At 35.4% G+C, this 12,604-nt stretch overlaps 1 protein-coding gene across 2 annotated transcripts; it reads right to left on the bottom strand.

The window, feature by feature from the left end:
* Positions 1-39: 39 nt before the first annotated feature.
* On the bottom strand, positions 40-7,188 carry LOC103869709 (E3 ubiquitin-protein ligase UPL6). 2 transcript variants are annotated; one of them, XM_009147784.3, is made up of 26 exons: positions 6,725-7,188; positions 6,241-6,338; positions 5,999-6,126; positions 5,527-5,638; positions 5,200-5,383; positions 4,891-5,073; positions 4,522-4,704; positions 4,343-4,424; positions 4,113-4,228; positions 3,710-4,005; positions 3,478-3,574; positions 3,084-3,224; positions 2,906-2,989; positions 2,715-2,801; positions 2,438-2,584; positions 2,171-2,296; positions 1,980-2,078; positions 1,803-1,870; positions 1,650-1,716; positions 1,359-1,529; positions 1,181-1,270; positions 1,005-1,085; positions 842-915; positions 676-747; positions 500-589; positions 40-352 (listed from the first exon to the last, which is right to left on the bottom strand). In XM_009147784.3, the coding sequence occupies exons 1-26, from the start codon at positions 6,881-6,883 to the stop codon at positions 286-288; spliced, it is 3,102 nt and encodes a 1,033-aa protein (XP_009146032.1). In that variant the 5' UTR covers positions 6,884-7,188; the 3' UTR covers positions 40-285. The 2 variants fall into 2 exon arrangements, with proteins under 2 accessions (XP_009146032.1, XP_009146033.1); XM_009147785.3 differs by having other exon boundaries at positions 5,200-5,380; positions 6,725-7,186.
* Positions 7,189-12,604: the final 5,416 nt, after the last annotated feature.

Consider the following 12,604-nt stretch of genomic DNA (forward strand, 5'->3'; position numbering starts at 1 on the left):
AATTTTGTCTAGTTGTGTGGATTTGGTGTTGTTTGCAAATCTGATGACATGGTTCAATTATTCTCCAAACCAAAATGTTACGTTTCCTTTCCTATGTATTATTATGCACTCAAAAGATATTTACCATCATCCTTGATTGAATATATATTACAAAAGAAAAAAAAGTTCCTGTTTTTTTTTCCACATCCAAGAAACATGCTTTTGATTCTTCCTCATCTCTGTTTCTACCAAGCACCCCCTTTGTCTTTCATCTGTTTCTCCGTGCGACAAAGTCGCAAAAGATACTCAGCTCAGGTCAAAACCTGCTTCTGCGCTTATGGCGTACATCAATTTGGTCTCAAGTTGCTCTTTGCTGCATCATTGACAAAAGAGATGTTAAGTTTGCTTTCTCCAGTTATATAGGATCGAGTGCAAGACAAGTTAATCGAGAGAAATGATGAAGTTTTCTCGTAATGAGTAAAAACCAACACTGATGCTGTATATTATGGGAAGGACAAACCTTTGATAGGGAGGAAGCTTGAGAAGGTTCATACAAGTGGCTGATGTAGGTAGTCTATCAACTGCTTCATTACTCGCGCTACCCGCAGCCCTGAAACACAGTCCCAAAACGACGATGATGTTTAATGATTTGTGTAACTTCAAACCAAAATGATTATGAATCCTGTGTAAGGTTACCTCTGTATACAGAATGCAGGTTCCAAGTATTTGAAACCAAGCAGTGGTCCTCTCGAACAGCCTGTCACAAATCTGTAAATAAAGACGATAGATGTTAGTTCCTTCTCAGTTCCGTTGAAGAAACACACAAAAGACTCGTGTGATAACTTGGGTGAAATTGACTTACTTTAAGAACTTCTTCTGGTTTTCGGTTGAGAAGCTTTTCAGAACTTCCCAGAACATATCAATCACATAATGTCCCTGTCAAGAAACACAGCGATGTGTTCATATAACAATTGTTTCAATTACTTAATGAATGGCATTTCTGCTGACAGCAAAGAAGAACTCACAGCGTTGTAGCCTCCTGTATAGTTAGTGTTCTGACGCAAGTCGTCAATATCCAAACTATCAGCTGAACCAGATATAAGAACCTACAACCAAACCCCACAAAAGGTAGGTAAACAACTAGCAAAGCAGTAATAGACACAAAATTTTAACCATCCAGAGCATGTTTATCCATTGGCACCTGAAGCTCATGTTCATTGAACATGTCGATACATTCTTTTGGAATGAGTTGCTGAAACCCTCTCAAGAAATGAGAACTCTGTTGGCGTATCTGCAACACAAAAAAAATGGGATGATATCTGAAGTTATGGGTGACCTCAAGCATATGCTAAAATAAAGGAGAGAGAAAGTGCCGGCACCTGAAAATTCAACCGATGATTTGAAACCAGATGAATGAAAGTTATAACATTCTCATTTGTAACCCGCATGTCTTTACCCCCTGGAAGTAACTCTTCCTCTGTCCTCTCTCCATATTCGTTGTTGAGAATAACAAAGTAAAGCTCCAACTCTGCGATATTACCCTTATAACGCTGCAAGTAGTGGATAGAGAAAAAGCCAATAAGAACATCCAAAAACCATCCCAGGAACACAAACAGATATTTCTCGGTTCTCCACATAATAAGAGGAAAACAGATGGTGCCAATACTAACCTTCAGAAATATAAGATGCTTATACAACTCAGGATCCAGAGAAGGCAAATCGTTCAAATAGTTGTACCTAGACAACGATAAATAGAAGTTTTACGACGTCTACACAAGGTCTATGCGGGATTAACAAATGAAATGACAGGAAATTAACAGTACTTGTGTTTTAATTTGCTGAGGAAAAAAGTTGCAAATGGTATATCAACTAGAATCCCTTCAAACATAGCCTGAAACAACAAAACGGGGAAAACATTTCATGAGTCGATTCTTTAAAGATGGAAAATCAACTTCAATAAAGAAAACGGCCAAATTAATAAAATTTATATGTAAACATACTTTTGCGAGAAGAGTGCCGAGAAAATGAAAGAACTGGAGATGCTGGTCATGTACCATTCCTGATCCAGGATTAGGATAAAGCATGTGATCAACGGTCTCCTGAAAGAAAGCATGTACAAGATTTAAAAACGGTAGGCTACATGGTAAATTATGAAACCCACAAAACATGAGTAAAAACTAGACATGCGGACCTTAAACAACCCATATTGCACATCAAAGGCTGCTCGGGTAATTTTCTCCATGAAGTCTTTAAAAATGCCACCACCATCAATACCAGCTTCCTCAACTCCAAGTTCATTGACAAATGTCACGCGGATCTACATCCAGAAGTTATTTGCATTACAAAATATTACAACAGAAAACAAAATTCAGAAACACAGGAAAGAATAAACGCATCTGTTGCAACTGCGAACAAACAACTGCAAGAGGACAAATACCAGGCAAGAGATAAAACATACCGATCCCCGGAGATCATCTTCTGACAATGCACTCATTTGATTGTAAGCATCTTCCAAGATGTGATCTCTTCGTATTCTGAACCGATTTCGAGCAAAAATGGCTTGAGATCCATGATCATGACTCTCCCTCGCCGTTGCTAATTGTGTCTACAAATATGTCCAGCAAATAAATACAGCCGCAGCAAAGTGATCAGTGAATAAGTACATACAATCTTTTCTCCCATTTACCCAGATTAGTCATGCAAGTATATGTATACACATCCTAACAACCACTCACTGTGAATATCTTGACTCTGCTTGTAAACGGAATCAGGAAAGGAGCGTGCATCAGTATGTAGTTGGCTCTTGTACCTTCCGCTATTGCCTGGAGAAAGGAAAACAATATCAGCAAAGGTAGGAGAGAAATTAATCGAGTCATTCAAAATGATATAGAAACAAGCACTAAACGAAACTGAAGTGTTGAGTCACCTGAGAGATAAAATATTCATTGACTGTATCAGCTTGGAAATCGCTCGAGGAAGTGAATTGTTGCCGGTTGTTCCAATCTTGTAACTGCGGAAAAATTATAACAAAAGGAAAAATGAACAAAGACCTTTGCCAAGTTATACTGACTCGCAGTCAACATAGCCATAAAATGAACAATGACCTGTGAAAGTAATTCAGCAACTACAACCCCAGCCCTGTTCTGAATCAAGCCAACAGGGTTCTTCTTTGAGAGGTTGTTGGAGACAGATTTCCCCGTGCTAGGCTGCGTAAGTGGATTCACCCATAGTAACTGCCATAAAGCCTGAACAAAAGAGTCATCATACACAAGAACAATTAGAAAATTAAAAGCATGGCACATTAGATGCTATTTTTGGTGAAGAAATTTAACAACCACTACCAACGCAGCCATATGATTACACAAAGCCAATCTAGCTAATCACGTCTTAAAATTTTGTGTAGCGTATTTGAACTTTATGCACGTGTCTTCACGATACCTCCTAAAACTCATCACATCAAAGTTACAAGACAACAATAAGACCTGTCATAACACTTACTTGCTTGAGAATGATGATAAGCAATCTGATATCTTGTAGCGACAGTGGCTTCTCTCGCTCGTAAAACTCCTCATTGTCGACTATCATAAGCATATGCCTGATCAGCAACAACAATGTTAAGTCAGATTAAAATATTAAATTACCCTCACAATGCCAACTTACTTATAGTGATACGACAGAAGAATCAAGTAATACTACAGAAAAGAATGATATTAAATTAAGCAAACCTTACTTATAAACAGGACAAAAAACAACCAGAGGTAATAGCCAACCCGGAGCATCTCCTGGAAGGTAAGCTAGGAGATTAGGCATGGATGACCACTTCTGGTTCTCATGGCATCGTTTCATATAATTCCACAACACAATTACAAGCTCGGTTCTATAAGCTAAAACTGTCATGATTCTCTCAAGAGGGAGGGTGTTGAATGCTGCATACAGAAAAGAACTGGCTGTGCCAATAGCTCGTGCTTCTTTTTCTTCATCATATGGCTGCGTACCAAGCGAAACTTGATGGAACAAAACATTTGTCTGCACAGTTGACAATAAAATAACTTAGATTAAAATTAATAAATCACTCGACCCAGAGGAGGGATAGCACTGAATGTGGTTTCATATGACAGGGAATGGGTACATACTAACTGCAGAAGAAAACGTGAGTCTATAGCATTGGTGGTTATCTGCTGCTCCAGAGTCTTATTCAAGACGAATTCTGGTATATCGTCAATCAACATATCATCCTCCTCAGAAGAGCCTGAACCACGATAAAAGTGCATGACTATTTCAGAATACGATCAAATTAATGAAGAACTCCGCGAGCAGAATGGACAGAAAAATTTAGAATAATGAAACAAAACAAATGCCATACTCTGTTTGCTTTCTCTTTCTGATGACTTCACAGGAGGAAGTCTCTCTAACAAGAAAGTTGCAACTGATGCAATGTCAACTGCCTGGTCAAAATAAAGAACGAAGACAAGAAAACCTTAGAGTGAAACAGAACCGGGAGGACAATGTTTTGTGATTGAAATAATCTCATCGAGAACCCACCATATCCAATGAACAGTCAGGCTGTGACAACACCACATTTGCAGTTTCCAACGTATTACCAAGAAGACAAGCATAACCTGGAAACTCTGCGCTTGTATCTGTTGGGAGGACATGGGTATCTTTTTGAATACAGAAAGCCATCTGGTGAATGTAGTGTTGACTTAGATTCGGGTTGGCAAAGACCTGGACCATGAAACCATTGAGTTTACAAAAGTTTAAATGGATGCTGACAATTAAAAAAACTATGTAGCTCAGGGTTAAACATAAACTTGCTAGAGAGAAAAAAACTATCCTTCTAGCCTAGATGATACTGCATATATTGTGTTTAGCGTCTATCCGTGACTAAAAGACATGAGTTCAGGAACCAACCACTTTCAGGTTTGGGAAGAGCTGCCATATCAAGGGTATTGTAAGGATCATAGATGAGAAACTCCAACGTGGATCAACAACAGGGCAGCAACATGGCTCACGGCCAACATGAGTTACTACCAGGATTAATACTCTTTCTAGTGAAAGAATGCTACCGATCATAGTCTGGCCTCTAGGGCTTTCCTGCATCACAACACAAATGCTTCAAAAGGAGAGGTTCCCAAGTATGAAACATCAATTTAAAAATGTGCAGTACATTAAAAGAAATGGATGGTGGTGGATAATATTGGGGGAACTACTGGAAAATACCTTAGCTGTAATGACGATATCTCTGACTAGTTGGAATATGTGTCTTTTCTGTAGATAACTCACAGTTTTGCAAACCCAAGGCAGCTTAGGATCTAGCACCAATGACATCGCCTCCATCAAGATAGCTGTTGAGGTGCTAGCTTCTTCAGTAGTAACTAACAGCTGATCCCTTAAACGGTCCCTGCTAATTCAAATCAGGAGGCAAAACTGAACAGATTAATAACAGAACTGAAATAAAGCCAATGTAATGACAGTTGATCACAGTTTGATACAAAAAGGTATAGACTTTAAATGAGAGATGACAACAAAAAAAGTAATAATAGTAACCTATTATGATGTATAGCATCGATGCAGGTAAAAGCAAGTTTCTTTACTCTAAAATCCACCAAGTTATGCTCAGCGGAATAGTCCAAGCCAGAGAAAAGGCTGAGAATGTCACCTGTCATATGATGAAAGTTCAAATATCATTAAGCAAGATCCCAATCATTATTGGGAAGAAACTAGAAAAAAGATTGTTCTTGAAGCAAAAAAATGATAATAATATAGTGTATATGTGTGAGGATGTGAGAGTTTAATTTGTGGTGAAAGGAGACATTCCTCACACAAGGTTCTAGTTATATTGCTTGCTCAGAAGATAAACATATTAAACAAGAGTACACAAGCCTTCAATAACTGATAAAGCAAACGAAGACTCAGAACATGCGTCCCCATACATAAGAGTTAAACCACACTAATCAAACCCATGAATGGATTGGCCAAAAGTATCAACAAAACGAACATGCATAGATATTGGAAATACCATTGCTGTGAGTAAAAATTTTCAGTAGGCGACACGTCTCCACAAGTATCACAAAATCTCCCGAGTTTTGTGCCTTGAAGAAAAACAGTAACTGACGGAGGAAACTTGAACCTGGCTCAAAGCAATTCCTGAATGCAGAAATTAAATAGCAAAAGGGTCAAAAAGACAAATAAGTAACCAAAGAACAATCAGAAGAAAGGGAAAAAAAATGTAGCAATACTATTAGACAAAAAGAAAAATACCTGTCAACATTCTGGCAATTATTCCCATAGGTTTCACAGAACTCACGCCTCACCTTGGAGCGCTCAATGGCCACTGATCTTCTACCTCTAAAGAATTTCTGTAGCCAAAAAATTGTCACCAGTCAGCACCTTGTCCATTCCATCAAGAGGATCATAAACGGTTGAAAAGCCTTTTATCTTCAGCCAAACAAAATGCAACAACAAACCACCATAAAGTGTTGCAAACACCCCCCAGCTAGCATTTTGTAACAGTAATATTTAAATCCTAAACCCCACCACCCAAACGAGACCTACAGGAACATTACCGCATGAACACGAAAAGGATCAAACGCTCAAGAAAAATCAAATCCATTGAGGAAAACCTGAGATTCTGAAACCTCCTCAAAGCTATCAAAAGGAGACATCTTTTTAGCTCAACATTCCATCAAAGGCTACATTGCTAAGAAAACAAAAAAATATCATCTTTAGGTTAAATAATTTATACCTGAATTTTGAGGGCAGCGGCATTCTGTTGCTTCTGAAGCAGACGGCGATTCCGCTCCATCCTCGTCTGCTCCAGAAGCTTCGGAGCATCTCTCTCCTTAGTGCTCCGACCACCTAAATCAACTCGCTTCCGAGTCGACGGATCGCCGGAGAAAAACATGCTTTTTTCAAGCTAACCCTAGAATTGAAAACACAAGATTCACACCTCCAATAACCTAAAATCTCAGCTACTCTTTCGTATCCGCTTCGATTGAAACCGAAGAACCGATTTTAACCTAGAGCTTGGAGTTTAACAGAGATGGATTGTTATTCCAGATGGATCACGAAAATGGATGATTGCGTGGAAGGAGAAATCTTTAGTTAGCAGAGAGATTTGCTGAACCGAGAAAAATAAAATGGAGAGGAAGAAGACGAGAAACTTCGTGGCTTATACGACGACGTTTCGGATCTTTTTTTTTTGGGTAGGTAGAAAATTTGGGTTGGGTCTTGTCGTGTTTCACGGGGTGAGCAATAAATATACAAAAAAGTTTATACGAAACAAACCGGGCCTAGTAACATTTGGGCCGTTGAGACTTTCGATGAAACGGGCCGGGGCGGGGCGAGAGGGATGTACAAATAAATGTCCCAGATAATGATTTCAGTTTTTTTTTTGTCAACATTGTTTCATTAGAAACTGGCCCAATGGGCAATACAATCTGGTATTGGGTTATTATAAGAAGATAGGCCCAGATAAAATTACAAGAAGCCCTAGTTCTTAGGCGGTGATTGCTACGAGAATCTCCACGCGTCTGAAGAAGAAGTTTCTTGAATCTACACGTGTCTCTTTCACGAAGAAAGCGGCAATTTTGGCCTCCATCTAGTTTCTCCGCCGCAACGTCTTCCTCTTCTCCGCCTCCGATCTTCTTTAGTCACCTCCATTATTGTAACTTAAGCCAACCACCAAACCCGATACCAAATTCACATGCTTTTCACTTTAACCGTAAATACTTGAGCAAAAGGGCCTCAGTCCACCGGAATTGAAACAGAGGAAAACGGAAATCAAACTGAAGATAGATCCTTTACCGGACCGCTGAAGACAACGCCGATTCTTCTGAATCTCCTTCATAAATGATTTCAAGAATCCATCAAACTCTTCTTTCTCTCTTCAGAGATGCTCCACTTGAACGCCATGAACGGCTACGTAAAGAAAGCAGAGACTGACTCTCATATAAAAGAAGTCAGAGTGAGCGGTGAAGGAGGTATCTGATCAAGGATTTAACGGAATAAAATTACGCCCCAAGTGGAAAACATAAGATAACTATGATCCAATCACAAATATCGGATTATTATTAATCGACTCAAAAACAGGAATAAAAGAAAATCATGAAGAACAACCCTGTTTGAATCGATAGATCACATCAAAAGTCGCCATGCGAAAGATAGATCCGACAAGCGGAAGAGAAATTCGCCGAGCGAAGATATATACAACAAAAGAGAAAAAACAAAAGGGACGGGTGACCGGCGGTGATACCGCCGGCCACCGGAAAGCAACTGTTCTGATAAAAGCTCTTTTAGAGAGAAGTTAGAGAAAATGATAGAGAGATAATGATTTCAGTTTATATCTTTTTTTTGGTGGTTGAATAGAGTGAGTTTGGGTTGCAAAAAAAAAAAAGGAATTGAGTGAGTAGGTTTAATTCATAGATGCATAGACAGAAGAAGATGAGAGAAGATATTTTAAAGTAGATGTAACCGTTAATAATTTATTATGATTATAAAAATGTTAAAAGCATCACAATCATGTTAGTATTGTATCTTTATAATCAAATAATTAGCTTTATTTACAAACAAAGTGGGAAGATCACATGAAAAGAGTTGGAAAAAGAAAACAAGAAAGCCAAAAAAAGTTGGGGGGAAAGGAACTATAATAAGGAGAAGAAAAAAAAAAGAAATGATGAGTGAGGCAGCCATGATAAGAAGTTACCCATTTTTAGGCTCCGAATGTTACCGCAGTTAACGGTAACAAAAATTTTTACATATATTATATATCTATATATTTTAATAACTGTTAAAACTGCACCGCAGTTATATCATTTATCTCGCACCGTTCAATCCGTTGTTACCATTCAGAGCCTTAGACCATGTACAATGAGGGTGTTAAAACTCTCTTTCAATTGTTTAATCACATACAATGAGGGTGTTGTAAACCTGTGTATAATGACGTGGTATCATCAAGCGTTGTATAGTTTCAATTAGCCCTGGGATTCTGACCCGAACCGATTGGTCCGAACCGAACTGAACCGAGTAATAAGGAAATCGGTTAGGGCTCGGTTCTTATGAAGAAACCGATCGGCAGAGATTTTAATTTATTTCGGTTATCACGTCGGTTCGGTTCGGTTCACTATTACCGAATGGATAACCGATTTTAACCTAAGTATATAAATCTAATCTTATCTCTCTTATCCTTAAGTCACCGTTAACCTAAAATTAGAAACGGCGTAACCTAATCACCTCTCTGTTAAACACGATCTTGATCTTGGCTTGTCTGATTTTCTGACCACCAGACCATCTTCTCTTCATCTCGATATCATTTCGATCACAAGGTTAGTTCTCTTATCTTTCTTTTCTTGTTTTCAACGTTCTGTAAAAATCGATTTAGGGTTTGTGTGGGAAACGATTTGGGGTTTCGTTGTTACTAGCTAGTTGTTATGGTTTGTGTCGATTAATGAGTAAATAATCAGTCTCTGTTATTCTATTTGTGTCGATACAGGTGAAACCGAATCATAACCGAATAAACCGGCACCAACCACAAACCGAAATTACCCGATTTAACCCGAAAATAACCGATTTAACTGCGAAATTCGATTTCAAAATTTATTTCGGTTATTTTCGGACCAATGTTGATAAACCGAAAAAATCCGAAACCGAACCGAATTGAACCGAATTTTTAATCGGTTTTTTCGGTGAAAATTCTCAATTCCGATTAAACCGACAAACCGAATTACCTGAACCGAACCGAACCAAATAACCGAAATCGCAGGGCTAGTTTCAATAGCTGAAAGAAAAAAAAATTATGGGATGTCGTGTGCTACGTGTCGTGATGTGGTTGGCCATGAACATTTAGTGCATGCGTGCACGCGCGCTGCAGATCACAATTTTTTTTTGAATGAAACACAAACCACATGCAAAATAAATGCAGTTTTTATAGGATGCAGAGTGGATGTATTTTCTTTTGTCATTCACCTTAAAATATCCATAACACAAAAATATATTAAAATAATAAATAAATTGCATGCAGATTAATGTTACTGTTAAATTATCTGATCTGCAATGAAGAAGAAAAAAGGACTCGACAATTGTTCTGCATTTAATCTGCAGATTATTTTTTTTTGAGAAATTAATCTGCAGATTATTGATCTGTATTTATCCTGTTTAGTCTGCATTTTATTTTTCATCTGCATTTTTTGTATATTCAAAACTTTGGTCTTGGTATAAAGTTTGAACATCTTGTCCCATCCTTCTTTTTCATTTTACTTCCATTTATATCCAACATTTGATGTATGTACATCACTCTTGGTGGTACAGTGATCATCATGATTCATAAGAACAAGTGATTTTAAACCAAAAATGAAACCGTGTGTATAGAATATAAACTCGATTCATAATCGATTTTTTTGCTGAAGATGATCATTCTTTTTTTCTGCCAAATATGATCTTTCTATGAAATTTTTTTCTAATAGAAAATCTACACAAGCTTAAAAGATTTACCCATGTCACACTAATAGCCAAAAACCTACCAAATCCACACAAAACCACAACAAAACAATGAAATAAGAAACAATGTACTACATCTGTAAATTCCCGAACCTATAAAATGCAGCTGATCAATGAAAAGAAGAAACATGTCTTGTGACCAGAGCCGTCTCAAACTCTACGGAGACCATGTTCAAAAAAAACAAAACCCTTTATAATAATCCAAAATAATTTATGTTTTTCTCATAAAATATTGTTATACTATATAATAAATACACCGATCTAATTTGAGTGGAAGAAATATCTTTTTCTTTTATAATTGAAAACTTATGAAAAGCATCTTTTCGGGACTATAAATTTTTCAGTTTCTTTTTTCTTTTGATTCTTTTTGTATCCACAATCAAGAGTTATAATCTATAAAAAAAACTAACAAAAAAATAGAATCTGGATAGTGGTTAGACAAAAAACCGTGGACTCTTGATTTGATTAAACAAGAAGTTGGAGACTCCTCAGTTTTTTTCTCGATAGAAGCGTAGACTAGTGTTTTTTTTTCTGTTTACTATTTTTTGTAAGAGTTGCTGAAAAATTATATATTTCCCTCTTTATTTACAATCACTAATTAATAATAGTTTCCTAAATATAATCAATTAGAATATTAACTTTCTAAATTTACATTGAATATTAAATCAAACACCAACAACTATTTTTTACTTTCCAAAATATATAATTGATATAAATGTTAATTTTTTCTGACTTATTGCATATTTGTTGGTTATGTAAAAAAAATCAAATTTATAATTTATATATATTGTTTAATAAATATGAAAATTAAATTAAATATAGTTATCTGATTTTTAATAAATATATTATTTTAAATTTATAGTTATTACTAAAATAAAAAAATTATGGGCCTTCTAAAATTTTGGACCATGTTCAACTGCTCCACTTGCACGTGCTAAAAGACGGCTCTGCTTGTGACCAAAGTAAACATCAAAGATTGAATAAAGCCCAAAAGCACAAGGTAACCAAAAGTTGACAAAATGGCTATGTGAAAACATAACACAAGAATAGACGCCAATAAAAGTTGATCACAATTATTCTCACTTGATCTAATCGCAACTAGGTGTCTTCCTGCACCATGTGCAGTAAAAAAATTTAAAATATTTTTTAACAGATAAATATAAATTATATTTTAAAATAAAATGTTATTAATATTGTAAATTTTCTTTTTTGTATCAATATTTTAATATAAATTTGATTTAATTAAACATAAAAATTATATTTAAGAATATGCATGTATATATTTGAAATTATAATCTTAGATAGATTTTTTTTATCAATTTATTTTAATTAAATATTTTAAATAAATTTGTAAAAGTTGCATAATTACCAAAAATTAAAATTAAACAATATTTATAAAATTTGTAGATATATAAGAAAATAATTATTTTTTGATTAAATTTTTATAATTTCCTAAAAAAAAATTGTATACATTTTGGAAAATTTTATTGCTAAAATTTTATAATTTAAAAATGTATAATTATATTATATTTCGAAATTTAAAATGCCATATTTGAATATATTTATTTTAATGATGATTTATGAGTTATTCCTATATTCTAAAAAAAATCAAAAATATAAATTGACATTAAATGTAATATATGAGATAAATTAACATTAAATGAAATTGTCTATGTCACATTAAGTTATAAGACATGTCATCAATTTTAGTAGTCATGTCATATTTGTTTTGTGAAATTGATTATAGAATTGATATGTGGCAAAATCACTTCGCAAATATAGTCTAGGGGATATCCCATGTTAATGGTTCTACCTCGTATGATTAATGATTTTTCTAACGATAACTTAATAATTTCTTCTGAGATTTTTAGTTTATATTTCGTTCTTTGTATTGTTTGCTAAAAATATGGAAACACAATATATTGTCTTATGTTTGTTACCATGCATTGGTAAAATTTATTCATTGACTAAATTTGTTTTAATATCAATAGTTGAAAAAAAAGTTATGCACCCAAATCGAAATTCCAATAGAAGTCATTATCTTATAACTACAAAAATTCCAAGCCTTTTAATGCAATGTTTGGTACCGTTACGAATAAAAGAGGTAATATGTTGCAAACCCTTTTTTATT

This window comes from Brassica rapa, chromosome A05 (assembly GCF_000309985.2).
Source record: "Brassica rapa cultivar Chiifu-401-42 chromosome A05, CAAS_Brap_v3.01, whole genome shotgun sequence".
Taxonomy (NCBI): domain Eukaryota; kingdom Viridiplantae; phylum Streptophyta; class Magnoliopsida; order Brassicales; family Brassicaceae; genus Brassica; species Brassica rapa.